The sequence below is a fragment of the Amblyomma maculatum genome, chromosome 8, assembly GCF_055883805.1.
Source record: "Amblyomma maculatum isolate TAMU_Amacu chromosome 8, ASM5588380v1, whole genome shotgun sequence".
Lineage (NCBI taxonomy): Eukaryota > Metazoa > Arthropoda > Arachnida > Ixodida > Ixodidae > Amblyomma > Amblyomma maculatum.
The window spans coordinates 101,277,788-101,293,600 of record NC_139351.1 but is presented as its reverse complement, the minus strand read 5'-3'; the positions used below and the strand labels follow the sequence as shown (position 1 = coordinate 101,293,600).

At 45.0% G+C, this 15,813-nt stretch overlaps 1 protein-coding gene across 1 annotated transcript in view; it reads left to right on the top strand.

Annotated features, from left to right (window-relative positions):
* Positions 1-15,813, top strand: part of LOC146182001 (uncharacterized) — a 102,098-nt gene that overhangs the window by 53,860 nt on the left and 32,425 nt on the right. Inside the window, exons 4-8 of the mRNA XM_084575879.1 lie at positions 2,055-2,150; positions 5,016-5,212; positions 7,905-7,973; positions 9,507-9,588; positions 9,748-9,821. Coding sequence (XP_084432005.1) covers positions 2,055-2,150; positions 5,016-5,212; positions 7,905-7,973; positions 9,507-9,588; positions 9,748-9,821 — 518 coding nt within the window. The remainder of the gene's footprint in view (positions 1-2,054; positions 2,151-5,015; positions 5,213-7,904; positions 7,974-9,506; positions 9,589-9,747; positions 9,822-15,813) is intronic.

The following is a 15,813-nucleotide window of genomic DNA, read 5'->3' as shown; positions in this document are numbered from 1 at the left end:
AGCATTGGCACAAGACTGTGTTTTCGCGCCCTAACCAACAAACACCGGCACACGCGTCGCTGCACTTCGCTAGGGCGCAGTGTCGACGCAGCATCTACATGAGCAGAAAGGCACATATTTGGACTACTTGCTCATACTCTCTTATATTCGTGCAAACGGCACTTGAAAATATGGGTACACCTAAACACGATCGTCCTCCGCTGCTCTCTTAACGCATTTTATTCCATTTTTGCTAAACTGTGTTTGTTCTTTCTCTTTTTTTCTTCTATGCTAGGCCCAAGTGCGCCCTATTTATAGCGCCGACAGTGCACACACACATCCGTTCGGTGCGCCTAGTTCGCCGTGACTCACTGCCGCACCTGGCGTCGTTTCTCTGCACGCTTGGAGCTGAAGTTGAGTGGAACGGAAAAGGGGGCGACGCGGGCAGAAATATTGGTAGGAGTGATTCGGTTCATGAATCCGCTCGCGTGCAGGAATGCCGCCGGTGCATACAGGTCAGGGTTAACTGACAGTCCCTGGCAGCTCTTGCAGTAAAGCTGGTAATAATGGACCTTTCCGTCAGCTACTAGTGAAATCGGCGAGAAACGGACGATGACACTGCAGCAGACAAGGCACGCGCAGCGACCTCGGATCTTCGACCATCTTATGTCCATTTTGGCTCTGCTTTAGTTTTGCTTTAATTTTCCAAGCAAGACAAGACACTTATCTGGCTGTTACCCCATTGTAGATTTCCACCCCCACCACTTGCAACACTTCTCTGAGCATAGTCTGTAGACTCCCGCTATCGCTATATTGGAGACTTGAAGCACAGCGCGGTCCGCGATCGGCTACCGTGATGCTCCATCGCGCGCCAACGGTTTCTATGAGCTGATTGATCCCAACGCGGCAGACGAGCACGGCACCAGTCGGCACGTGGCGCCAACTGGTGCCCTCAAGGCGACCTGCGCATGCGTAATGGAGCCCACGGTAACGGATCGAACTATACGCTACAACTGTAATATGTTGTCACCAGCACATGACCCAATAATACATTTCTATACACAGCATGCAGAGAGCCCTCTATTGCGGTAGAACTTGTGGAGCTGTCTCGAGACAGCAATTTGACCCCCCCCCCCCCCTTCCCGAGAATTTTTGCATCTGCCGGCAGACCGGCACTGGGATTGGTTGATGGAGCTGCGTCGGAGAAGCCCTGGATTTTGGGCGTGCAAATATGACGTGGACAGAGAAAGATGCAAAGGCACTTAAATTCAAATTTCGTATACTCTGATCCTTCAAAACGCATTAACAATCATCTTTGTTTTTTTGCGGGAAGACATTTACGAAGTGGCGTCTTTCAACATTGCAAGGGTACTACAACTTCATTCAACAGTGTTTCAGGGTTCCTTTAAGGGTTACACATTGCCAGTTGTCATGTTTGTACGGGCACTTTAGGAGGTTTCGTATCACATCAGTTAAGGGGCTTCAAAATAAATTTCGTCTATTATTTGTGGCCAGTTTGCGCAGGTTACCAGAGGGTAGCAGCGTGAACTTTTTCTTTCGCCGTAATCTTGCTTTATTCGGCGCTGAGCAGCACACCGCAATGCGGTAGGTGGCGATTCAGCCAACGTCTGTGCCGGTAAGGGTTATGAGGTCTTCATGTAGGCTCACCCTCAGTGGTAACTCAGTGGTCACCGCGCGTTCGTCTAGTCGTCTCGGTGAAGGCGAAACGCAAAATACTCTCGTGTGCTGTACGATATGTGTGTTTACGCTGACGAATCCGTGTTGGCCGAAATTAATTCAGAGTCCTCCATTGCGGCGACTCTTCCATTCTTTCCTTGATAATTTTCCTTAAGGCGCTGTTGACATTTCTGCCCAGAAGTTGAGGCAGTTACTGCGCCTTCCCTTATTAAACAGTTTAACTTTATGCATACATGGCCCCGTAGCGGATCTTCGCAAGTGGATGAGCACAGCTCAGAGACACGCGTAGTGCAAAGCTAACAACGACATGAGGCTAAGTGTTGGACTGCATCGTGCAAAAGTCAACGCGAAGGCTTTGTTGCGCTGGTCTTTCGCAGGCAGAGGAGGAGGTGGAGGCCAAGAGGAGGACGCTGCAAGCCAAGATGAGCGAGGAAATGAACGAGCTGCAGTCGCACGTGTCCCTCTTCGAAAAGGTCACCATTCTTTGTTACCTTTTCATATTGATTATTTTTGTCTTGTTTTGGCGAGGTATTTGTAAAAGTGTGTGGAGCTGTCTTTGAAAGCACTGACATATTCAATACACCTTCCAACTATAACTATAACGGTCACTACCGGGGGGACTCATAGCGACTCATAGCCTGAGTCGCTTTGGGACGTTAAACCCCACAAATCCACCCCGTCATTGCACCCGCCACCGCTTCGGTGGTAGACGACGGCTGTTGCAACGCGCGTCTTTCTATCCCTCTTCTTTTTCTTTCTTCTCTATTTTCTCTTCTGTCCACACGAGGCAGCGTAGGTGGCTCAGCTACAGAGCCAGTAGCAGGTCCATGCATTTTCTTTTCCTTCTACCTACAGTCGTTACAACTATAACAGTCATATGCATGAAATTCTCAAGCCTTTCGGAATTGAGCAGGCCTTGTTCGAGCATGTCTAAATTCTATTTGTTTAGCGCACCAAGATAAATGCCGTCAGTGTACAATACGGTTGAATAATGGGAATAATTACTCATTATTTCGGGGATGTTGGAGCTCCTAGTCAAGACGAAGTTTTATTGAGCTGCGGAGTTTGTGAGAAAATCTATATAGCTTTCCTTGGCAACCGCATTGCTCCGTTCTGCCCACGGCTGCTGCTCGCCCGCCATACAGCAGCGCCGCGCTGGAAAGAACGCTTTCGGTGCAAAAGAGCGTAAGCGTGGACCGCATGCAGTACATGTTTGTAGGCACGGATTATTTATTGACAGGAACAATGTTCACTTGGCGCTGCCTTTTTGTGTATAGCAGCGTTACAGTGCCAGTGTGAGCTGCGGGGTGCGCGTGACTGTGTGTACTGCATTATCAGAGTGGCTCAAACATTTATACGCGGATTTTAATAAGGTCCATGGCTGTGCGCAGAAGGTGTCACACCGTCCCTGCCGAAGAATGACGTGCTTTATGAGTAATAGAATGGTTTTATCAGGTAGAGGGTGAAAATTCTTTCTATGTACCAAATTTCGTTGGTGTTGAGTAATTAGTTAACTAATTAGGGACAAAAAAGTCCATTTGACTTCGAAATAGCATTGGACGTCGATGTAGTGTGCAGACGTCAAAACAACTACGGACGTCGAAATTGTGCAATACACGTCAGAAATGCTAAAAAAAAAACGCGTAAAAACGTTGCAAACCTCTAATGTCAAACCTCGTCACTGCATAAAATGGAAAATAGTCGGTCAAGAGTAAAAGGCAAAAAAGTAGTAAACAAACAGTAAAAACAGAAAGAAAAGAGAACAACCAGAACGGAAAAAAAGTAGAAAGAATAAAAAAAAAAAGAAAGAAAAGTGGTAAGTGAAAAGAAAGGAAATAAAGGAAGCAAATGAGGGAATAGTCACAGGTAGACGTTCGCCTTACCGCACTTATGAAATACCTAAGTGCCTCTAACAAATTTTTCATTTTACGCGATGCTTTATTGTCATTTTTCAGGTCCGTCAGTTTCTACATCATTGAAATCGCTCATATTTGACGTGTCTGAGGTGTAATTTTATATGCCAACACCGTCATATCCGCATAATAGGTACGCACATTAGGTTTAAAATGCGCATTATTCTAGGCGGCACTTAGCCTCTCGGTCAGTGTTGGTTTCTGCTTCATCAGAAAAACAGCAACAGCTGACTCCGCTTAACGATGGTAACATTTCATCTTGCATGCATTAATGCGGGTTTGAAAGATCTCACTTCCCAGGGTTGTCACGCATTGCATGGCAAAGGAATCACTCAAGCAAAATTTTTTTGATGTTTTATTTTACTTCTGTTGCTTTCAAAATATTGCCTGCTCTCGAACTATAGGTTTATACAGACAATAACAAAACAATTTCCCGGGGATTTGACAGAGATGCACTTGTAGGTCTTACCAAGCAAGCCTCAATTCCTTACGACAGGTGACTTACATAAGAGATTTAAGACAAAAAAAAATCACATGTATACACTCAGGCACATCTTACATATATGCACAACATGCGCGACAATAAAATGTCGTCATTTCATTGGACAAAGTGAAATAAATGCAAATGAAGCTGCAGCGTGCAGAAGACGATGAAGAGAAGTGCTTGTAGATAGATATACTCTTTGGGAAGTTGTATAAATGTAGCTTCACTGTTGAAAGAAACTCGGTCCATGGGATAAAATAGACAGGAAGTTGGGATTTCTCACAACAAAAACAAGATGCTCATGGTTTAGAGGATATCAGTCCGCTGGCAAGTTCTAGCAATGCGAGGTCGGAGACTAAACTTCTTGTCAAAATGCTGAGCAAAAAATTAACCCCCCCCCTCCCCAAATATGCAAACTTTCTGAATTTAGCGGAATCGTAGTAGTTAATGAAGTCGGCGAAATTATCATCAGCAGCAGCAGGACTATACCCACTGTAGGGCGGAGGCCTCTGCCATATTCCTGCAGTTAACCCAGGTCCTGTGCTAGCTGCATCCACATGACCCCTGCGAACTTCTTAACCTCATCCTTCCATATAACTTTCTGCGGCCCCCTTGTACGCTTTCCTTCCCTTGAAATCCAACCCGTCGCCCTTATCAACCGTCGGTTATCCTCTCTTCACACTACATGTCCTGTCCATGTCATTTTTTCTTCTCATTGATTTTCAATAGACTTTCAATAACTCGAGTGATTTCTTTGTCTTAGTCTGCACGCTTCCTATCTCTCAACGCTACACCTACCATTTTCTGTTCCATGGCTGTCAGCATTGTACTCAACCTAAGTAGAACCCTTTTCGTTAGTCGGCGAAATAGCTGGGTTTTATTTTTTAGTACATAGCAGCTTGTCATATAGTTTTGAGCAAAATCGAGCTGTTGCCCCCCAGGTGGAGCAGTGGCTTCGGGCGAACGAGACACACGACCGCAAGCTCACATCGGTGCATTCGAAGCTGGACGAGGCGCTGCAAGAGAACCGGCAGCTGCGGCTCAGCCTCATGGACACGCAGAACAACGTGGCCCTCACGCGAACCGAGCTGGCACAGATACGCTCGCAGTACGAGGACAAGTGCCGGGCGCTGTACGAGTGAGTGCACGTGGGCGTACGAGCTCGATGCCGCAAAAATATTCGAGGATACTTTGGTAACTAAAGTGATGAAAGGCGAAAGCCTGAGTGCTGCATTCTGCTACGCGACTGTTGCACAAGTAGCGATGAAGGCTGCTACGAGTAAAGCAAGCGACTACTCCTTCTCTCACTGCGAGTGCATTTATTCAGTGAATTCTGCTTGGCAGCGACGAGATCGAGTTCCTTGAATCTTCGCAGTTGTTCAACGTTTAGTGTTGTGTGGTTGATTTTACAGGGTGCGCGGCATTATTTAGTAATAATTTATTAATTACACAACTGTCACTAATTAATGATTATCAATTTATTACATAATAATTAGAAACTAGACATCTATTAGTAATTATTAATTAAGCAGTAAGTAGAAATTAGGAATCAGCACTTTAAAATTAGATATTAATTAGTAACCAGTAAAGAATTAGTACTTATTAAATTGTAATTGGTACTTAGTAATTAGTAATTAAGTAGCTAATTAGTTATTGCTCATTGATCGTTATATGGCCATATAAGGCAGGCATTCGCGCATACTCTGGTGGTGCTCTGTGATTGGTCGATATCTCCATGACGTCATTCCATCTCGACCAATAAGATCCGCCACAAAAGCGTGACAATTTTGCTGACGACAACGATGAGACAATAAAGGCTTTCGCCTTAAGACAGCGACATGCAATTCACACAACTGATGCTTGCATATGGGGTATTTGTATTGAGCTGTCTGTCATAATGTTCATATAATGGGTACCAATTGAGCTGCAGTATTTGTATATGGGCTATCTAGCGGGTGTTTATAATGGGAATCTACTGCGGTGTCAAACATTGGAGTGTCTGCCGGGAGGCTTTCTTGGGGTATTCAAGTGCTTCTTTGGGGATATCTCTTGCGATGTCCATGGGGTGTTTGTCTTTTCTAGTACGTTTATCAGACTGTATTTTTTTTTGTCCGTCCAAGAAAAAGAAAACGTAATCCAAGGTGATCGAAAGTCACACTGCAATGACGAGCTTGAGGAATAATCCGGAATAATGGGCGGTGCAAGGTGGGATATCATGTGTTTAAAGTCATCCAGAAAAGTATTATCGAACCGAAGCGAGCTCCACTTGACAGATCGTGGCAATGAGTAAAAGTTATTATACCTGAAAGTTACCAGATCGTGTAAGTGTCAGGCCCACTACTGTGTTGCTTGATCACGTATTCAGGGCAGAACGAGGAAAAGAAGGTGGCTACACAGCATGAAAGAGCACTGAACAAGGGTAGAAGGGGAGCATCAGCTTGCAAGCCGACGTATGGCAGCACATTCTCGGGAGTGCGAACTTGTTAGGACACGGGTACTTCACGGCTAAGAGAGCCCTGAATATCAATCTCCGCGGCAGTGAGGCTAGAACAAATATTTACTGTTGCTTCATGCTGCTCCACGACCGCTATAAACGGCCCGTTGAAAGTTCCTTCAACATCTACGGCGCTACTGTGCATGAACAATAACACCTGCGGAGAAGCCACGTATACGGCATTCCCTGATAACTCACACGACCGCCGGGTCCCGTTCCGTCAGCGCGCTAAAATGAAATCAAAACGTCGGTTTCAGTATATTCATCCCATCCTCGTACTGTATGCACGTGCGAGTCGCAATAACGGCAGCAAAGGAGATGCATTGTTGTTTGCGGCGTTCCACGTGATGGACCTTGTAAAGCTTCCGCAAAAAGGGCGTCAGCCACGTCTCAGTGTTCGCGATGCTGACTCTGCTCAGAGTATCGGCTGGTGTCGAGGGGAATATTTGCTTTCTAAAAAAGAATGAGATTAGTGGAAATCGAATAGCCACGCCGCAGGCGAACGTACCAGAAAACGAAGTGACGTCGCAATGTGGTGGTTGCGCCATATGTTTTGTGGGGCCCGACACGTATCGCATGCTTAAGCGTGGCGCCATACACCCCCATTGTGTGGGAGCCTGTCACAGCTCGGCGTTGTGAGCGAGGAGTCACATGCCTGGTAGTAAATGGAAAGGCGCTGACTGGTGTGTGGTACCACATGACATGGCCGACTCTGGCAGCTCCTTTGAGACGAAAGGGAGAGATTGGAATCGGAACCCTCGGATTGTCGGACACAATGCCATTAGGCTGCGCAGGCGTGTTTTTGCGAATTCGTTAAGGCGCGGCTTTGTAGCTCTGTCGAGTCTTCGTTGACGTAATTTGGTAACTGCGTGCCAAAGAGCGAGATAGGAGAGGCACCAGTGAAGGGATTAGGCGAGTAGCATAGCGCATGTATGCGAAAGATGAGCTGCGAGGATAGACGGGAGCCTTTAACGCGCGTCCTCCAAATTTCCACCATTATCACGCAAAGCTAATGCAGCTGTCGTAAGCTGTTCACGCACTGAAGGAATACGGAACTGTTTTTTCCTTATGTAATTGCAAGGGGACGCAACTTACTTGCTCTAGCAAGATGACATGCGTTGCCAGTTTAACGCATAGCATACACCGATGACATCTAACATTATAGAAGCAGCACTTTGGACATGCATGACTTGCCATAACTTGTTTTCTTGGCGCGAGTGCAGAGCCGTGAGCAGAGGAGATTACCCCTAAACTGGTCGTGCACGCGTATACAGATAACCGAACTACCTGTGCTACACACGGCATGGCCAATTCAGTGTCAGTTTTTTTCGTGCAGCGAACGAGAACGGATCATGGGTGTGTTGCAGGAGCAGGGACTCGCCACCAAGCAGCTGCAACACCTACAGTGAGTATAGAGACCATAGGTGGCGCTCGTAGCACACATATTTTCAGAACGTAGGCGGAAAGAGGCGCGGGAAGGTTCTGAAACGTCACTTCCGGTTATTTTGAGAACGCTAGGACTAGATATTAGAGGCTCATTTTGAGTTGACATTTCGAGTAAAGGTTTTAATGCGGGAATGCACTTAACGGCTGCATTTTTAACCTTCCGTTCTTCCGTTCGCAACGCGAAGAAATGGTTATAGCAGAGTCCTTCAATGAAGGACTCTGGTTATAGTAAGGTAGAACAGAAAAAAAATGCAGCTGCTAACTATGGACAGTTGTGCGCATATAATTAACAGTTCAGCGGAGTAATACGCACATCGCGCACAACTGTCCATAGTTAGCAGCTGCATTTTTTTTCTGTATATATATATATATATATATATATATATATATATATATATATATATATATATATATATATATATATATATATATATATATATATATATAGTCTGGCTATCTCAGCGGCTTCAATTATCTTGAAGCCGCGGCTTCAATTGTGGGATAATTGAAGCCGCTGAGATAGCCAGACTGCGGGAACGATGTGTAAGCAAACCGTCCCTGCTGCTAACACAAAAAGAAATGGAGCTGCTGAATGTGCAATCTTTTCCATGAGTGTTCAGAGAGTGTACCACGCTGTGTGCAAGAGAAGGTTATGCGGCACGTGTATTTATTTATCTTTTTTTTTTTTATTATAACTATGCTGAGATGTGCAAGTCACTTGTACGTGATGTGTGGCGTAAGGGTATAAGAAGTTGAGGGTTTTCCAAAATAAACGTTGTTGAAAGTCAGCGCTCGTTGTGTCGTCTTCTGATCTTGTTCTCCCGTCCACGTTCCGCGCTGTTACCTCAAGATGCAACCAACATGCCCAAGCTGCTATTCTAGCTAATTGCATACATTGTCACTGTTATAAAGACTGTGTCAATGTGAGTGTTTTCTTCCTATTATTCCATGTGTATATAAAACAAATAGAATTAATTAATTAACGACACTCCAAGATTTTCTGAACACCTGGTGCCTCATTGATAAAGGTGTTTATTTTTTATTGCTTCTTAAAGTTGCTACCGATGCCAAAACTCTTTTTAAACAGAAGATCCTTGCTGCACCTCATTGTTAACAGAAGTCTTTCTAAGTGTATTGGTAATGTCTAAACCTAATTCTTCCTACCTCTAAAATAAGTCAGAGGAGCCTGGCAGAAAGTCCACTTGAGAATTTTTGAAGCTGTTGGTAGTCAGAGAGACTTGAAAGTCATAAAATGGCACCGAGCTTTGAAGCAGGCTTGAATTAGAAAGCGTGGCACGAACGCTGGCAGTGAACCCACGACCATGACAAAAAATATGGCTCTGGCGTGCAGTATAATTTTCGTAGGGTTATCCACAATGCCGTTATGAACATTTAATTGCCATTTTGTTAACTTCATGGGACATTGCGAAAGCATCAGAGCCGATGACCCTTCCTGACTGGCGTCGCTTGTTCTCGTCTCTCTACATTGCAGAGAAGCCAACCGTAAGCTGCAAGACACCAACGACATCTTGCGGAGCGTCCTAGAGAAAGCAGAGAAGACGCACCCTCCTGACGTACGGACGGATTTATTTATTATTATTATTATTATCGCAACTATGTTTTCATTCACTATTGTAGCCAGCTCTTTTTGAGCTTTTGGAAAACTTAAGAAACGTTTTTTTTTCTTCTTTTTTCTTTTCATTTTCTGCGTCGTGTCATGCCCGTGACAACAGCTGGTGAGACAAGAATCTGTCCTGTCCGACTACTTTGGTGACTCAGCCTTCGTGCCACCTATGCGGAACCGAAGGTGCGTACGTGAACTGATTTTTACTAAAACATTCCGTCGAATCGCGATCTATATAGAGCAGCGAAAGCTCAGGTTTGGAGAAACAAACGAACTCATCAGTATGCACAAGGACGAAGGCAGGAAGCAAACTCGACAAGAACGTGCGTAGATTTCAATTTATTTAAGCGAGAAACAGCGGGACGCGTAATAAATATTTCTGCATTGCAGGCCTGCACACTGCACCATACCACGAGGGTTGAACATCACTGCATACTAGGGTAGTGAAACGAAGCTTGCAGTTACTTCGAAATTGTATTAGCGGACGACAATGATGTAGTGGCTTTGTTTCGGAATTGGTTGGTTGATTGATTGATTGATTGAATGATTGATTGATTGATTGATTCACAGGAAGGGAAAGGCGCAGTATCTGTCACACTTGTTTCTGTGGGCACCTGAACCGCACCGTAAGAGAAGGGAGGAAGGTGGGAGTGAAAGTGGATAGAGAGAAAGAGGAGCCGTAGTGGAGGGCTGCAGATTAATTTCGACCACCTGGGGATCTTTAGCGTGCGCTGACATCGCACAGCACACGGACGCCTCTTCGTTTCGCCTCCATCGAAACGCAGCCGCCGAGGTCGGGTTCGAACCCGGGTTTCGGAATTGGATTCAGTTTGTTCTAGCATTAATGCATGCGAGGACCGGTGTCGGCTGTTAGCAGGGGCAGAGCACGGTTGGTTGATTCGCACGTACTTCGTCCTACATTTTATCGAATCCCGGCCTCGGCGGCAGCTTTTCGATGGAGGCGAAAAGCAAGGCGCCCGTGTGCTGTGCGTTGTTGGGACGGTATAAGCCGTTATACGGAGTCCACGGTATAAGCCGTTATACGGAGCCCACTCTATGCCGTCGCGTGGATGAAGTCCGTCTAAGGTAGGCAATCCAAGCGGCCAGGAAAAGATAAGAAACCGCAGATGGGCGGCGATATGACAAAGAAAGAGACAAGTGAAGGTACGCTGCTAAGGACACAGAAATAGAACGGAGCCAAGAATAATCATTAAAAAAACTGGTGCACCATCTTTCTCCCTCACGTCTTGCGAATGTCGCTGCGTCGGTTCTCTCGAGTAATGCTACCGCTGACACGGGTGCCGGCAGACATTCATTCGTGTCAGTTCTCTATCTTGCCTCCTCACTCTAAACACAAATTATTTTACAATGGAAAAAAAGGAATGAACATATCTACAAGCGCACTTCATACAGAAGCAAGGGCTACCCGAACCCCGGGGGTATATTTCAGCCACTAAGGATACAGAATACTTCCCGTTAGCAGTAAAGGCAGATTCCTCCGACGAAACAATCCGAGATTTTAACTGAGTTTTCAATATTCTTTAAATACAACCTCATGAGCTTTACTGTGCTCTGTTTAAATGCCTCAGTATATGGCTGAATGAATCGAATAAATACTATCTGAGGTGGGAATATGTGCCTCGTTGGCCATAGCATTCCCTATAATAGCATTCCGTATGTTCAGTGATAGAAATATACCTTGAAGCTTGTGCACTCCTTCGTTAGGGAGGGCGCGCTATAGAGGGCGCATGTTACTGCCGTTTTAATACCTTATAGGATAATTCGTGTTTAAATTGTGTAGGATTGTTTCTTAATTTGTTCTTTGCCTAAGCGGGTGAAAGCACTGGGAGAGGAAGCCGGCTAAGATTCCATCTGCAGGCAGTCGGGCAAACAAAAAATAACACACCGAGAAACAAAGAGCGTGCGGATGGCGCAGCAGCTGCTATGTCGCAGCGCTGGCTGATGGAAAGGACGCTCGTCGCGTTCTCGAGGCTCGGCGTCGGTACACTGAACTATACATTCTATATATTTTATGTACTATATGTTCTTTATACACTATATATTTTATATATACTGTAGCGGACGGGGGGTTTCCGCATGTCTAACAAAACGTGCGATCGCAGCGCCGCCACAAACCTATGGATTAGAATGTCGCTCGAGCGGTTTCCGTTTTACGCTCTAGACACTGTCGAAGTACTGGCTGCGCAGCCAAAAGAAAAAAGAAAAGTCCGATGTTTTATGCACCAGGCACGCGGCGCAGCACAAGTTACCGATTCTGTTTGCATACGAACTCAGAAAGAGGTATAGCAATGCGTGAAAAGAGCGGACGAGAGTGATATCCTACATCCCTAGCGAAAAAACGCTGAGTCACAATAAGCTCATACAGATTTCTCATAATACACTCATATAAATCTCATATAATCTCATACAACTATCAATCAACTTATCAAAAATATACGAGATTGTATGAGATATGTATGAGTTCAGTAACCTCATACAGACTTCTCATACTAATCTCATATAAATCTCATATAATCTCATACAAATATCAATTAACTTATAAGAAATATGTGAGATTATATGGGATATGTATAAGTTAAGTAACCTCATAGAGATTTCTCACACTAAACTCATATGAATTTCATATAATCTCATACAGACGTCAATCAACGTATGAGAAATATATGAGATTGTATGAGATATGTATGAGTTTAGTATGAGTTCAGTATGAGAAATCTGCATGAGGTTATTGCGACTCATGCTCATAGCGAGCGAAGTGGCGTCGCTGCTGTCAGCCACTCTTGAGTCTTGAACACGTGTAAGCGCGTATCGCCGCAAACAACGCCAGGTTGTGTCCGCCGTCGAGCGAGAATGAAAACGAGGCGCGGCGTGCGACGAAGAACTTGCACCAGCCACAGCAAAACTTCAAGTTTGAGAACTGCCACCTTTTGTAATAAATGCATTCCACCACCACCAACTCGGATGAAGTTGCGCTAAGAGGGCCGCGCTGGAGCGAGAGCGCGAATCAGCCGCCGATTTGCGCCCAGTGTTTAACTAGCCTGTTGCTTAGTTTAGCCAATTTAAATTTGTTTTGTTTTCTGTACACATATTTCCTTTTCTAGTATTGCGCAGTCAAATGTATCTCTAAAAAATGAAAATTAGTTTTGAGAAAATACGCAACGACAGTTTCACATGAAGGAAGTTGTTTGAAAAGGCTGTTGGCCTAGTTTAGCTTTTTTTTTAAATGCATTCTTTTGCCCTTCTGGAAATTGGTCGTTATTATTTTCCAATACCGAGGTTGCGATATCAAGGACTCGGCTGTTCGATCTCCTGAGAAATCGAGAGGCCGTGGCAATCCTAAAAAAAAAAAAAAAAAAAAAAAAAAAAAAAAAAAAAAAAGAAAAAAAAAGAAGCAAATATGTATGACCAAATTGAGCCTGATTCTGCAGCCTATTTTTTTTCTTCTTAATTCGCCAATCATTTCATCAAACTCTCAGCGGCGTGTTACGATGATCAAAGTTTCGTTTATTGTTACACATGTAGACCGCTCGCCCATATGGGACTTACAGAGCTCTTGAGGGGTTCGCGAAAAAAAAAAAAAAAGTCCTAGCACGGGGCAGAACAAACTGTGCTATTCATCATGTATGCCTGGTCAAACGTCATAGCTCGCGCTCAAAGACGTGGAATTCGATGACAGCATCAGCGCTTCTTCGAGCTGTTTGCCTATTTTCGATATGTACAATATTGTTACGTGGTGGCAGATGACAAGCGACGGAGCACGGCGACACAACACGAACAGAACGACGTGAAGACATGACGATGAAATATGCTTTAATACCGAGCGGGCCTGGCGCGAGCGCTCCGCCCCGCGCCCCTGCCCGCTTCGTCGTCTTCGTAGCAATATGCTTTAGAGGGGGTATCCAATGCTGGAAATGCCTCCTCCATAGTTCAAGCGACATATATTAGTTCCTGTGTGCGGCTTTCATCGCGTAGCGTAAATATAAAGTTGATCTTGTACAGGGAAAACTTGGATTCGACAAAGCTAAGGGTCTACCCTGCGGCTCACGATTCAGCACACGTTACTTTCCATGTGTTGTTGGGTGGCCCCATTTCCGATCGCACCTTTTCATGGAAACCGGCTAGCAATGCGCATCCCATCGCTCCGGCGACCTCCACACCGGTGTTTTTATTTATTTATTTTTTAAGTTTGCTCACTGATTGGCGTAGTGACGTTGCTTGGGGCTCCATCCTGCAACCAAGGAAACACATGAATATCAACTGAGGGAGGGCGCAGTACAGAAGGGAGTAAACATGCGCTTAAGCAATCTGGTATTCAGTCAAAGTGATGAAGGAGCAGGAAAAATGGAAGGGGGGGGGGGGGGGGGGGGGAAGGGGAGAGAGAACTAGGCCGTAATTAATAATGCGTAAACATTGTATGGCTATGTTCGTGTGACCAGAATTTGTCATCACGATTACGCTCAAACGGAATGAGTTACAAGAAAATAAATGTTTGCTTTAGATAGAGGGCGAAAAATCTCGCTGTAGAGATAATTTGGTGCATGTGGGTTAATTATGTAATTAATTAGAGCCAATTAAGTTAATCAGGCGTCGAAATAGCCTGGGGGGGGGGGGGTAATGGGGTCCAAATGGGGTCACGTGGTACTCGACATTCGGTGGTGCAGGACTAAATTCCGATGAGGGGAAATTCGAAATGCTCGAACGTGAACGAGCTGGAAAGGGCTTGATTTGCTTGCACAAATGGGTGGGAATGCGAAAGTACACGTTACATCGCGCGCCTCTTAATTGTCCAACACAACTCCGTTGAAGGCATCAAAGTTGATCGGCGTTCTATAATTGGTTTACAGGAAATGAAAGGTGCAGTATCTGTCACTCGCGGAATCGCGCTGACACATCTCGCGGACAACGCAGCAACGCTCAGGCTTGCGCATTTCTGCAGTGCAGATTTTGCAGTGCTCTCGGAAATGTTTTGACCCGATGCCGCTGCATCTACGCCGCCCAAGGTATGGATGTGGACGACAGTGGACGACAGTCGCGACACCGATGTGCACTTGTAGACTAGGTTGCGCTTTCCGCCTCACATTCCGGAGGTCAAATCCAGAACTGCCCTACTGAAAAACCAAAAGTTCTACCTGGCAATAACCTCATAAAATATCATCTAATCGCATAGACTCTCATAGGGTGCACATCATTATTATAAAATATCAACATAATTTATGATAATGTGCAAGAAACTATGAGACTTGTATGTGATTTCTTATGTGAATTGAGTGTGAATGTGTGAGAAAATCTGAGGTTATTGCCTCATACAATTTTTTCAGTAGGGTGTGCGTGTATTTGGCATAGCATAAACCATCTTATTTTCGTGCGCAGGACTTGAAACACAAAGGAAAAAGTATTTTACTAGATTTTATAATGAGCACATTCCGTTGCATCCAGCATTGATTTTAGGTGAAAATGGTCTTGTTGATCTGTCATGCGTTTTTAGCTTTCTGAAAGGAAGCAAATGTTTTAAGGAAACTGTAGAATGAATACATATACCGGTACTCCACTAAACTCAAGATACAACCTTGTGCCTGGCGCATGATAGCCTGAGCCGCTTATGCGCCACTAAACCCAATACAAAACAATACGATACGCTTGTTTCCTCCGTGTAGTATTGCATGCCATGTTGTCTTGTACCGAGGCCTTGTACCGGCGAGACCCGACTGTGGCTTTCGTTCGATGGAATTCGATCTGCCGCACCTTTTCGCAAACCCTATAGACAATTTACAAAAAAGATTTGTAACGAATGTTATGTGTACCGCGCGGTCTGCTTATTTGCTCCCCGGTAAGGTTAAAACTAAAGGGAATTACCATACGTGCCCTGGAACTAACAACCTTTGTGGCAATAGGTGACATTCACGGGACCTCGTCTTCTTCTTCAGGTGTTTACATGGGCACGTTTAATCCGTCTGTCTAGCATCCCTGATCAAGCTTCTGGTGCCTGGACGGTGTGCGCGACAGAGACGTGTGTTTTTATGCTCCATCGCACAAAATAAGCCTTATTACCCAGCGAATGATGTGTCTTTTGTATAACGCCATGGAACCATGTGGTCCTGATATATTTGGTTCGGATTTTAGCTCTTTAATGCGAAGCCTGCTATATGCGCCCTGG